The following is a 13,876-nucleotide window of genomic DNA, read 5'->3' on the forward strand; positions in this document are numbered from 1 at the left end:
CTGGAAGTTACACATAAACCCATTAGACGATGAAGAACTTCACTTGGGATGTTTATTTTGACAAGTGCTCTCTCTCTCTCTCACGCACACACACACACACACACACACACACACACACACACACCTATTACATGGAAAAAAGGACTCGGGACATTATGAGTTTCCTGTCTGAACCAAACACGTCTGTTCGTGCAGAAATGTGTGTGGATGCGTTTGCGTAAGTACACTATCTCAGTTTGAGTGTGTTTATGTGCACGGGGAGAGAGAGAGAGAGAGAGACAGAGAGAGAGAGAGAGATAAATCAACAAAGGCAGCCAGAGAGAGAGAGAGATCAGCAGAAAGTGAAAAAGCATCAGAGTGAAATGAAACGAGCGTGTGATCAGAGGAGGCAGAAAAAGCAGACAAACAAATCCCTCTCAGTTTGGACCGGATGAGACGCAGAGGACAGAAAGAGAAGGACAAGTTTGAGTCCAGTCGGCAGTCCGCCTGTCCCACATCCCCGCCATGGACCTGTTGCCGCCGTTAGCGTCCACGGTGTTGGCCTCCGCGGTCGGCCTGCTGAGGGAGAGCGCTGCCGTTCAGAGCATCAACAAGAGGCTCAACAGGAGGTAGGCAAGGCCTGAGCAGCTCTCACCTCAGTCATGCGCTGAAGGAAAACGGATTCAGTAGTATCCCACTTTTTAAGAGGGTACAGTTGTTCTGGATATGAACTAACTGTCCATCGGTCCATGAACTTTCAACATTAATAATGGCACCTGTTGTTGTTGTTGTATTCTCGCGCCAGTGGAAATTTCACAGGCCCATGAGAAAGAACTGCTGGGAGAGATGATGGACAAGCTCCTGCTTCACCCAAGTCAGTTCAGATCTGTGGTGTGTGTGTGTGTGTGTGTGTGTGTGTGTGTGTGTGTGTGTGTGTGTGTGTGTGTGTGTGTTTTTGTGTTTTTTGAGAGAGAGAGAGATTGTGTGGGCACGGTCGTAGCAGCTGTGGCTGGCAGCAGGATTTTGGCACAGGTTGTGTTTGTGTTTCAGCCGTCGGTGTGTGTGTGTGTGTGTGTGTGTGTTTCTCACAGTCAACTGAAACTGAGACAACTAAAGATTTCACCAAGTTTCAATCGCAGTAACTTCCATGTGTGACAGTCTAAAATGAGACCTCCTCCTACTACTACTACTATCACTATAAGGAACCAGCCTCTCTGAAGGCTTTTTTAGTGCTCCGTGTGAGAGCTGATGTAGCTGGGAAAGCCCTGAAAGCTTAAAGCTGGTTAGGATGCAGGTTTGGTGACAGAAAGGTTGTGGGTTTAAATCCTTTGTGGATCTTGAAATATCTCAGTTGTCTTCTTTTATCCTTAAGGTACAACCAAGAGCAGGGTTTTTTTTTTTGTTTCTTTGTTTCTGCTGGGACTCAGTCCCATATTTCCATGATCTCGTGCGACTCCTGACGGCCTTCACCGGCAGATCTGTCACACAGTGATGCAATGATAACGACACCCGCTCCTCTCCTCTCCTCTCTGGCAGGACCATGTCGTCTCTCGAGGTGTGCTGGCCGGTGCCGATGCGAGCCATCGGGGCTCAGAACCTCCTCACCATGCCGGGAGGGGTGTCCACAGCGGGATACCTCCACAAGAAGGGGGGCAGCCAGTTCAGCCTCATGAAATGTGAGTTCATGCTGAAAAAGGTGAAGTGTGGGAGGACAGAAGAAGTCGAAGCCAAGTGTTTGCACTCGGCCGCATTTGTGTCCACGTTAAGTTTCATTAACTGTCTCACAGGGCCTCTGAGGTACACCATCATCCACAAGGGCTGTGTGTACTACTTTAAGAGCAGTACCTCTCCTACACCACAGGGGGCGTTCTCTCTCAACGGCTACAACAGGTCAGTGAAACCTCTTCATCTGCTGAGAGTCAATCAGTAATGTTTTTAGCAGACGTCCAGAGTCACAGTTTGCCAGCTACCCGTAGAACAATCAAATGTTCCTTTTTTTAGTTGTTTTTATGTTTGTGACTGTACATACATTAAATTGACTTGACTCAAGAGTACATTAGCACGCTCGTCTCACAAACCCGAAGACTCAAAGTGCTGCATTTATACAGCGCTATTATCTTAAGCGCGACACAGTGTGCCTCCCATTCACACCCACTCACACACCTGAGGACACGCCCGAGGACACACCCAAGGATAAGAACCAATGACTCAGTGATGAGATTTCTGGCTTCCAAGACTCATTCTGGCTTAAAAAAGAACCCGTTAAACAATTGAACTCAGCAGCAGAGCCTCCTCAGACCAACATAGCGAATGGCAAAGTGCCACTATGTTTGTAATGGTGGCATATGAACTATTCAGTCAGCCTATCACTACACTATGGATGTAATCATGTCAACTACAGGTGACAGTAGCTCCACACGGGACAGAAAGTCGCCGGTAGAGGCCGTCGAGCAGAGTTGAAATTAGTATATTTCCCTTTTTCCGACAGAGTGATGAGAGCCGCGGAGGAGACGACGTCCAGTAACGTGTTTCCTTTTAAGATCGTCCACTTCAGTAAGAAACACCGGACGTGGTTTTTCTCTGCAGCTAGCGAAGACGAGAGGAGGGTGAGAGCAGCCACACACATGCACTCTCTATATATATATATATATATATATATATACAGACTGTGTATATACACACACACTCTGTTGCATACATAATCGTTTTTTGCTTTTACAGAAATGGATGCGATACCTGCGGAGGGAGATAGACCACTATAACGACAGAAAAGAGTGCCACATTCCAAGGTAACTTCAGCAAATCACGTCATATTTTACAACACAGTGTAGACTCCAAGTCTCATATCATTTGTGATACAAAATATCTGTAATATATAAATTATAGTTGTGTTGATACTATAAAAAAAAAACGTGAAGATATATATACAGAACTGTATACACAAAACCCAGATTAACTGAAAAGAAAAATGCGTATGTAATGCTTTACATACTAGACGTCCCAAAAAGCTCCGCAACCTTCTACTGTTGGACTCAACAGCACACACTTCTCCCCTCTCACAGACAGCCGTGACCTCGGTCACCTCTCAACGTTTTCAACTTTGCAAACTAATTATTGCAGGTTTGCAACAGCGCGGTGCGAGTTCTTTTTTTTCCCCCCCAGCAGACTAATAGCATCAGAAAACTAATTCTGCAGGCTAATTTATAATTTATGTAGGCAATTAAAATGGCCTCTTGTTTTTTTTGATTACGACGCTACCAGCCTGGATTTTTTTTTTTTTTTTTTTTTCAGAACACATACCATTATAGGGACTGGGGACATTAGCAGCTCATTTAATAGCTTTTTCATTATAGTGAGTGTCTGCGCTGCTCGGGGAGCCTGATCTCGCTGGAAATGTATTCACTTATGTGCTAACAAGGTCATGTTTCTTTCCCTGTTCTCATCTGAAATCATTTTATTCAGTTCAGCGCAAGTCTTTTGGCAAAAATACAAATTTGGCAGTGGCAGAGAGAGTCTCTATGGTTGCTATAAACATAAAAATACTATATATTATATATATAATATAATAAATATGGTATTTGGAGGGTTATGTTTCAATGTTGTTGTTTCAAGAATGCAACACTGGGCTTCGCTTATTCACACAAAAGGCCCCATCCCACCCAACTGACTGTGTTCACATGCAAAAGATATTCCAGTTGTTGCCCTTATTAAGACCATACTCCTGCTAAGCCGTTTAGATGGCTGTTGAAAATGAGCATCTCTACCCGAGCCTCGCAGCCTGTTGGCCAGTTGGTTTGTTTACGCGGCGCTGACCGTAAACACGCAGGAGGATTTGGATTACGGTTACAATTCCGACAAGTCACGTTCCTGTGCCGTTTGTTGTGCCGTATCAAACAGTTTCACGTCGGTAACAGTTATTTTAAGATGCATATTTTGATATCGCTGAATCATTTTCACAAAATCCCTCCAGAAACCCAAAAAATGTGGGGGGAAAAAACCCAAAAACAAATTATTTTCTCGATCAGAGGCTTGTTAAAAACAGTAAGTTTACAAAGGAGGGGGAAAAAAAACCTACATTTATAAAAATCAATGCCCGGGTTTCAGAGGGGGCTGTCTTTTCATGACGACGTTTTCTTTGCCGCCGCAGTGACTCCGATTCAGATGCCGACAGTTTCTACGGCACGATTGAGAAGCCCATGGATATTAAACACCCCGTGGATAACGCAGAAGATGGTAAGACCGCCTTGATGAACACACACACACACACACACACACACAGGCGTTATACTTGTGTGTTATTAAACTGCCTTCTCTCTCTCTCTCTCTGTGTGTGTGTGTGTGTGTGTGTAGATTATGGTGAGGATGACGATGACGACGATGAGGAGGACTACCTGAAGCCAGACAGTGACTGTTCCCCGACATCTACAGGTGACGCCACCCACCACACACACACACACACACCATTTTAGCTGACTTGTATACAGTAGTGTTACAGTGACAGTAACAGCACAATAAACTTCAACTGTTACATCGCTGACATCAAAACTGATAGTATTGAGGTCAAAGGTCACATCCAGAGATGTCTTTGTCTGTCATTGCGAATGAACTGAAATACGAGCTGAGGAGAAAGCGTCAGATAGAGGAAAATCACTTAGTTGAAGGAAGCCAGAGATAATAAAGGCGGGGCAAAAGGTCGTTTCGGGCAACTAGAAGTGCACAAACACACACACACACACACACACACACACACTACATGTTTTTGATATTTTAATAGAACTTTTTGATTAATTTTTTTTACAAACAACTCCAAGAATTGATTGGGGTTTATTTGAATATTAGAAAATGTGAATACTGTGTGAATGCAAAAACCTTGTGGTTTTAACATTCATGTTTTTAGTCTTTCTACTTTTGGGACTCTGGCGCACTAGTTGATATCAGTCATAGTGTATTCTGTATTCTGAGGACCTCACACACTGTGAAACAGGAAGCAAAGCCACTTCTGGGAAAACTGTTGACACCGATCTGAACGTTTTTCAGTGATAATGGGTCCAAACTGGAAACTTATTTGTATTCAGTTGCATAAACTTGCAGTTATGTGTCCTGTTGTTTGTAATATTCACATTTTTACAAGCACAACGTGCAGTAAACATGGAGGAAAACACAAATTAACACAAGAAACTTTGACCAAAACAAGAAGCGAGTCTGATTTCATTCTTCTTTTTCTTTTTTTTACCTCTTCAGGTCGACCCACGGGGCCGCCTCCCTCCTACCCTCCTCCCCCAGTACCGGCAGCCTTCCAGCTCCGTCAAGACTCCAATTTGGGTTTTCACAAAGGACCACCTCCTCCCATCCCATCGCCACACAGAATCCCAACCAGCCCGCTCCCCAAAAAGCCCCCGCCCTCTGTCCCCCCTCCCTCCATACTAAAAGACCCCAACAAAGGCCCGCCTCCTCCACTCCCCTTTGCTCCCCACCTGCACAAGTCCTTCTCTCCCGCCGCCCCGCCTCCTCCTCCCCCCAACGCAAAGAGAACTCTTCAGAGCCGGGTGCAATCTGTGGGGGGGCCCGGGAACGACAAGAGAGACTGGAGGCCTCCGCCAGCCTTGTCCATCCTATCCCCCGCCACTCTGCCCATTTGCGACCAATTGGAGACCAGGATGGTCCTAAAGGGTCCCGCCTACTGCCCCCTCGGTGCTGGAGGGAGCCAGTCGCTGGGCAACAACCACCACGGGGTGATGAGCAACCACCGCAGCAAGCCGAGCCTACCGCCTCCTCATTCCACAAATACTGGAGGGTCCACCCTCAGACCTGTGATGTCAGACTCCCCGTCCTCCAGTCACCCACCGCTGCCTGGCCACCCTCCGCTCTCGCCTCTGCTTAAAACCGGACTCCACAATAAGCCAGGGACACCCAAACCCCCACCACCTACAGTCAAACCCCCACTGCCTGCAGGCAAGTCCAAGCAGCCAGGAACACCGCTTCAGTAAGTTGGACTCAGAAACACACAAAACATTCAACGCAGAATACTTAGAAGCACAAAAAGTCAGTCTGGTTGAAGCCGCCACACTAAGTCGTGTTTTCCCCCCAGAAGAGCATCTCCAGAAGGCCAAAGCTTCCGTTCACTGGGAGGCGAGACGCCCTCAGAGTTCAGGAGGAAACGAGACCCGGCCAAACACAGCGGAGGAGACGAGTCCGACGATGACTATGAGAATGTAAGATTCAGATTTTTGTGTATGATGATGATGTTGTTGTTGTTTTCTACTATTAATTCCAAGTGCATTACCCAATCCCCAAATTCTTAATGAGCCTTATTTGAGCCAATCTCAGCGCTCCAATAAACATGTGGTGTGTGTGTGTGTGTGTGTGTGTTTCTTTTTTTATCTTGCAGGTGCAGCTGCCAGACTCCGTGTTCATTGACACAACGGAAACCAGCTTCGTAGAAAAGTATGACACACACACACACACACACACACACACACACACACACACACACACGTATTGCCTCCGCAGGTCTCAGCTGTGTTGCTTTGCAGAGTATTTCTGCCCTCTTGTGGCCAAAAAAGAAAACCGCTTTCTCTCTCTGCTTTATTTCATGCCATTATTTGTTTGACAATTTGTTTTGACATTTTGTTTCCTTTAATTTCTTAAGTCGTTTCTCTCATGTGCTCCATTCACACCAGTTTAAATGTAAATAGGACACGTAATACATCTGCCACATGTGTTCTTGTTCAGTCTCTCTTATTTGCTGCAGTAGTTTGCTACAGTTCGCACCAAGTAGTTTGAAATAAGAGACACAGCATTTAGCTTAACGGTGGTGACATGTGTTCATGTGTCTCTGTTGATAACCCGTGATGATGTTTGTACCTGCAGGTTGTTCAGAGAGAGCCCCGGCCCTCCACAGGACGGACTGTACGGCATCCGAAACTCAGGAACCAAAACGGCAAAGGTACAAAATGAAAAAGCCGCTTAAAAATGATAGTTAAAAAGTTTCCTGCCCTCCTCTGCTGAAACTAGTGTCTCTACAGAGTTCTCTTGTAATCGTATAATCAACAGAACAGAAGTTACATTTAGCTCAGTCAGTCAGTTAAATCTATAGCCATGCTAGTGTGTAGTACCCAATTCATGACCAAACACCTGCCAAACTACAATTCCCATCAGCCTCAACTGCTCCCTGTGTTTAGCAAATGGCAGCAGGCTAAACTCAGACAGTGAACATAGCATTATACAATAACTTTATAGTAGCTCAAATGAGAATATCGCTCAGCTATAATGCAGCCTTATGGAGAGACAAACTAACAGTTCAAGCAGTGTTATAAAAAACTAAAATCCTTGTCAATGCCTTGTCTCGTGCTCCCAGCTCTTTGACGTCCACATTAGGGTTTTTTTTTGAATGATGCCGCTTTCTGAAAACAAACCTAAAATACCTTTTTTAGAATGAATTACCCAATAATGTCCTATACTTTAATAGTAAATACTCACAAAAGGTCAGCGCAGGTAGGCAGAAGCAGGTAACAGTCCTATCTCTTGTTCTGATGGCCTCTGTGATACTGATGTGAAAGTCATCAACATCGCCTGATCCCGACGAGTCCTAATGAAGCAATGTCGGTGTGTTGTCCAGGTGCTGGTGGTGTGGGATGTTGGCATAAGTAAAGCCAGAAACTACCGACTGTTTGCAGAGGTAAGAAATGTCATGCTTTGACTGCATATGAAGTAAATTGGGCGTAATGAAAATGTAACATTCACAGTAATAACTGTGTGTTGTTTTTTTTTCGACAGGAGGACCGGATTTTTCTGGACAGCGAAGTGACCTTCCCCAATCTGCCCGTTCTGATCGAACACTACTTCACCCATCCTCTCCCCCACCACGGCTCGCTGTGCCTGCAGAAGCCCTACACGAAGACCCTGAGCACCTGATCAACGCAGCCAACTTGCCAAAAAATGCCGCTGAAACCAAAGAAGAACGGAGAGTAGGGGCGCCTCTGCAGCTGAAATCCATCTCGGTCAACAGGTCGTACCTCTCACTGTTCAGTGGAAAAGAAAGCAGATCATTTTCGCCTGCTGCTGCACCAGAATTGCACCATAAACCTTCATGTTAAACACCAGGGGCTGTAACTCCTCTAAAATCCGGGGCTGCTTGCACACCAGGTATTGAAAAGAAACCATTAGCGATCAAGAGTCAATGGAACATTATTTAAGACTAGACTCTTATCTCAATACAGCGTCCTCATCCTCTTTTGTGCACTGAAAACATCAGTTACTGTAAATTTAGAAGGAGGTTTTAGTTCATGACAAAGATGAACCTTAGGGAATCTAGCAAACTCTCTAATTAAGCAGACACCTGCTCTGTTTTTGACACATTCCTGCTGCTTTATGCAAAATGGAGAATCCGCGTGAACCGATAAGTGCCAAAGTGACGAAGCCAGATGTTTTTCGTGCTAGGAGGGACTGTGCCACCAAATGACAGCGAAAAAAAAAAAAAGGTCCAGCTTTAGATCCAGGTTCATGTGGGATCCAGGGTGTGTTTTCCTTTGGGTCCGTCCTGATGCAGAAGTAGTCCCTTGTTGTGTGATGCATTCCAAGTACCGAAATAAGACTGCAAGCTCAGATGGCCGGGGGGGGGGGGGTTCACATAAAGGACAATTAAGTCTCATCAACCTTACAGCATTACAGTTCCATTCAGATGACGGCAAGAAACAAACTGCTGTAGAAGCACGTCAGCCTGCTGTATGTCAGACAGACTATTATTTTGAAAGGTTCATACTCGGTAAAGGATTTCTCCAAATCACAAAAGGATAGATTTAATATTTCTCTTTGCAATGTCAGATATGTGCTATTGTTCCAAGTCTGATCAAGATGAACAGGTTTGTGATTAATAGATAACCGTCTCTGGGGGTTCGGCCGGAACTGCGTATAGTTCATAGTCAACTTTTTCGTGTCTGTAGAATGTTGTCAGTCCTAAAAACTAACTCGTGGGTGCCAACGCCTGGACTGGTGTGAGACAGTGGTGAATTGTGAGAAGCCATACTGACCTGCGCGTTGACGTTTTTCAGACATGGAACACTTACTCACCATGTGCCCCGTGACCATTCAAATCTGGCCAGTTTCAGGACCGAATGACACTAAAGTCGTGTCATCCCAAACAGACGCAGATACGCTGAACCTCAAGCGGCAAAGTCCACGAATGAGGGGGCAGCACCTGTATATTATATATTTCACAAACCTTCAGCCTCTTGTCCAGACTTTGACCCTCTAACACCCCTCACGTGTACTGTGCCGAGTCCAAAAACTGTATTGAGTGGTGATTTCTGACTCCCAAGGACTCGCAACACTGTATGTCGCTCCCTTTTTAATTTTGTTATTTCACTACATTAGAAAAAGTGCAGCACAAGAGCCAATTTAGGCTCAAATGTTTTACTTTTTCTAATTTAGTAAAATAGAAATTCTAAAAGGAGCGTTCCACCAGACCGCAACTGGTGCAACAGGTCAGACTGAACATGAAGAAGTCTGATTTTTTTTTCTTTTGTTGTTGTTGTTGTTGTTGTTGTTGTATTCTGCAAATACAGTTTGTACAGCACTGACTTGAATGCTGTAAATCACTCTATATTTATATGTAAATGCTGTATGTACTGTAAAAACCGTGCCTGTAAAAATGTAAATATATTATTTTCTAAAGATATATATGTTGAGAGTGTATAAAGGATTACACAGAGCCACCTGTTACCTATCTCCTTTTTTCATCTCTGTATCTCAACTCAGGTTTGAGCATCGTGACCGCACTTTAACAGCTGTCACCCAATGTAAAAGGGTTAGATAGATAGATGATTATTTTGATTATCAATTATTCATTTTGTCTCTAAAACGTCAGAAAATACTGAAAACCAAGACACATAAAACCCAGATGACCCTTGTTTGTACAGAGTCGCTGTGATTGGCTAGTTACGTGCTAGCTGACCCTGATTGGTTGTTTGATTCAGACCGCGTCCAGTTTAAAAAAAAAAAAAAAAAAATGAAATCCAAAGGGGTGGGTGCTCACAGACACACTTTTTTTCTTTTCTTTTTTTTTTTTTTTTAAAGGAATCCTTCAATTAAATATTGTTAGTGACATGCAATGGGCAAAATTAAAATGAAATAATCTTCCTCACTGCAGCTTTAAGTTTTCAGTCTCCGCTTGCAACAGCGTGTTACAGCCATAATGGGCTCATCACTCTTCCCAGTGGCCGAAGAGCAGAAAGCAACCACTGCAGATACAGTTTGGTGAGAACCACAGTTGTAGTGGTTGTTTTTTTTCCCCTCAATTGGCCACAAGGAGTAGCAATGAGCCCTTTCCCAACTCGAAAGCAACCAAAGAAAAAAACGTCACATTTATGCCTCATCTGAAGTGTTTTCAAACCGTATGTTTTGGTTTAAAAAGAGAAAAGGCTTAAAGGATAAAGAACTAACTGGCTGGTTTGGCAAATGCACGTCTGCTTCTTCTATGGGAAGCATCCGGCGCTGTCTCCCACGCAGTGGAAAAGACAGTCCAAAAAGGGGCTACAAGTGAGCCCTTTGCTGCCAATTTGCCAACCACAGTACTGCAATTTAAAATAATAATGTTCCCTATAAACATCCATTATAAAAGAGATGTCTGTAAAGCTACTGACAGGACGCCGTAAACTGCAACAAATGTCAATTTGAGCTCTTTGTATTGTGAATTTTTAATCCATGAGGGTTTTCGTATTTGCAAACCTTTCCCAGATCTTAAAGTGGCTATTTTCTTTATTCTATTAGTTTGAGTACCGGGACGTAGGACCAAAAACAACGACAGCAAGCTTCCCAGAAATTAATCAGCAGATACATCTGAGGTGAGGTGTCGGAATTGGTATGAGGCAAGAAGAAGGTGCAACCCTACAGTGAAAGCAGGTATCAGTTAGGGCTGTTGAGGCCACAGGGCTGAACTGTTTGTGAGACTGAATACCATCGCATGTCAACCCCTAATGCTCTCAGCGTCCTGTGAACAACGTCAGTTCCTCTGGAGCTTTTGGACCACTGTTCAAGGGAGGTTTGTACCGCAAATGCTTCTTTAAGAACTAGGACGTCCCAGTGAGGTAAATGCTCTGTGTTGCACATGTGCCAACAGCAAGAAGATTTCCAGATGAGTGTAATCGGCTTTGAGTGTCGCTGTCTGTGGTGCTGAACAGCACTCGTGGTCCAAAGAGAGCACGCAGAGATCGCAGCATGTTTCCAAACCGATCACTGACCGGATTAGGAAACGGAATTTTGATCCACCCGTCCATGGATTCATCTTCACGGAAATCCTCACTGTTTCTGCTTTATTCCAGTCATTTAGTTTCAAGGTAAAATGGGAAACTTTTTAGAATTTCACAGTGTGGAAGGTCGAACCAGACACACCTTCCTTCTGGTTTTAGTCCACATGGAAGGAGGGATGACAAGTTTGCGGTTGCTTTCTCACTGTTTCAGGTGAAATATATTACTTTAATGCATTTCAGTGTTGTGGTTTCAGTCGTTTCACACAAAGTTACAGCTCATTTTGGAATCATTCTGGTGCGGCATGAAATCGCAGCAGAACCTCCTCTCCCTTCTCTGAGGGCTAAGCAGAGAAAAGAAAGATCCTAAAGAGAGCGTGCTCACAGCTCTCCTTCACAGAGAGATAAAGAAGCTCCCCCTTTGGCTACAAACATCTTCAGAAACCTGCCCCAGATCTGGGCATGATTACATATCTGCTTTCAGCCAGCGGTGAGAGTCCCCGCAGCTTCCTGGTGAGACGAGGATAAAGCCGTTTGCGGGAAGAGTCGATATCTGTAGGCTGTGTGCAGTTCTCCGCCTCGTGAATGACGCTTCTCTGCTGGATTTTAACATACACACATTTTTCCATGACGGGATGAAAAGGAAAAACTAAACCTGGTTTTATAAAGCCACCTGTAGCTGAGTCCCTTTGTTTTTCTCCCATTTTTTGTTCTGAATCTCAGTTGTTTTTGATAGATTTGCTTCTACATAGCCAACTGGATCTTATATGGAAAACCAACTTTTGATTGGGGGGTGGCTTAAATAGAGCCATCTGGTACTGTCAATGTTCACCTTGGGTTTTATGCCGGTGGATGATGTGCAGTGACATCTACCTGCCATGTTTAATTAGAGATTATTGACAGCACACAAAATCATCAGCTTTCCAGAAGCAGCCAATCAGCTTGCAGCCACCGCAGACGGGTTAGTCACATGGTGGTTTATTTGAAAGTATTTTTCTCTTTCCACACTCCATTTTCGTTGGTCTTGGTGCAAAATAAATCTAAACCTGTGTGTGTAATAGAGATGTCCCTTCATATCTCTCAGCACCTGTAAACATGGAGTCGCTGCACTGCAAGACATTGGTTTAAAAATGTGAGTTAAGTGAGCCAAACAAATCATTTGTTCAAAGTGGGCTCATGAGTTTGTGGACTGTAAAACTCAATAACTCTTGCTCCTGTATTGCCCCTATACAGATAAACATTAAAACACCTTTTCATTCTTTTCAGAGGGAACAACCATGACTCATCTTAACAAGCTTCAATTATATACATTTTCATTCTTCAACCTACAAGACAGGAGGCTCTCTGGAGAGTTTTAACTCCCAAACCACGCATTTAAAAACGTGGGTGTAGTGAACGCTCAGTAGTATATTCATATTATGTTATTTACAATTAATTTCCAGTCACATGACTTCAAGTCACAAGATCTTGGTTGCAAGTTCTGAAATTGATTAATTATATGTATATTAAAGGAATAGTTTGACATTTTGTGAAATGTGCTTATTTGCTTTCTGACCACTCTCATCTTTGTGCACTAAACATCAAGCCAGAGCCAGCAGGTGAGCTTAGCTTAGCATAAAGACTGGGAGATGGGGAGGAAATAGCCAGCCTGGCTACGTACAAACTTTTATAAAATGTGCATTCCAACGCAAGGCATTTGTATTATTGACTCCGCTGTGTTTTGCTGCCGCGCAATGCAGCATCATCCATCAACGCACTCCGATGGCCAGTCAGACATGGGCAAACACACATTCCTGGCAGATTACTTTGTCAACTGTAATTTGACTGTTTGACCAGCCACCATCACCACAACGGAGGTACAAAATGATTCTCACTGTTATAACTACGAGAGCTGTAAAATCCTGTTTCATAGGATTATAAACCACTATGCAGTGTTTTGGTGTCAGATAAGATAAGCCTTCAAACTCATGGGTTTATTACTCAAACTGGTATTGCTGTATTGGATTCCACTACCTCATGGTTACCTGCAGCAACACACACACACAAACCAACTGCTAATGATGTTAAACCCCCATTAAGGATGAAATGTTTGTTGATTTCACTAAATCCTGGTTAATAATAATGTGAAAAAGAATCTTTTACTGATTGGTACTGACCAACAGCTGCCCTGGGAAAATAAAAACTCGACTTATTGCTCCTCTAATTCTTTCACACCAGTTGTACAGCTGATTATCAAGTGAAATACGCTGATGGAAGTCATCTTCACTGTTCAGGACCCTGCTGGTGAGCCGGCAAATAATGTTTTTTTCCCCAGTTGTATTTCATAAGCAATGTGTGTGTGTGTGTCTGTGTGTGTCTGTGTGTGTTAGTGTGTGTTTAGAGGTGACTGCAAGAAAGAGATTACGACAGTCAGAGAGAGAGAGAGAGAGAGAGACGGAGACACTTCATCATACAGAATTGTACAGTGGTTTGTGTGTGTGTGTGTGTGTGTGTGTGTGTGTGTGTGTGTGTGTGTGTGTGTGTGCTTTTTTTCAGGGAATGTAAAAATCTGGGACAGAATGAGCCTTGGGGTGTATCAGCAGCCATCAGCCATCACTGAAGACGAGGTTCAATCCTCTGATAAGAACTCCGAGAGCCTATGAAACCTGGCAGCA

General features: G+C 44.0%; 1 protein-coding gene across 3 annotated transcripts; it reads left to right on the forward strand.

The window, feature by feature from the left end:
- The first annotated feature begins 301 nt into the window (after positions 1-301).
- Positions 302-9,689, forward strand: sh3bp2 (SH3-domain binding protein 2). Of its 3 annotated transcripts, none has more exons than XM_070924443.1 (13): positions 302-608; positions 1,516-1,655; positions 1,767-1,869; positions 2,468-2,585; positions 2,701-2,768; positions 4,127-4,212; positions 4,330-4,407; positions 5,221-5,962; positions 6,068-6,191; positions 6,368-6,423; positions 6,850-6,925; positions 7,598-7,657; positions 7,756-9,689. In XM_070924443.1, the coding sequence occupies exons 1-13, from the start codon at positions 505-507 to the stop codon at positions 7,891-7,893; spliced, it is 1,893 nt and encodes a 630-aa protein (XP_070780544.1). In that variant the 5' UTR covers positions 302-504; the 3' UTR covers positions 7,894-9,689. The 3 variants fall into 3 exon arrangements, with proteins under 3 accessions (XP_070780544.1, XP_070780545.1, XP_070780543.1); XM_070924444.1 differs by having other exon boundaries at positions 6,071-6,191; XM_070924442.1 differs by lacking the exon at positions 302-608 and having other exon boundaries at positions 4,127-4,407.
- Positions 9,690-13,876: the final 4,187 nt, after the last annotated feature.

The sequence above is a fragment of the Enoplosus armatus genome, chromosome 18 (genome assembly GCF_043641665.1).
Source record: "Enoplosus armatus isolate fEnoArm2 chromosome 18, fEnoArm2.hap1, whole genome shotgun sequence".
In the NCBI taxonomy this organism is placed as follows: Eukaryota; Metazoa; Chordata; class Actinopteri; order Centrarchiformes; family Enoplosidae; genus Enoplosus; species Enoplosus armatus.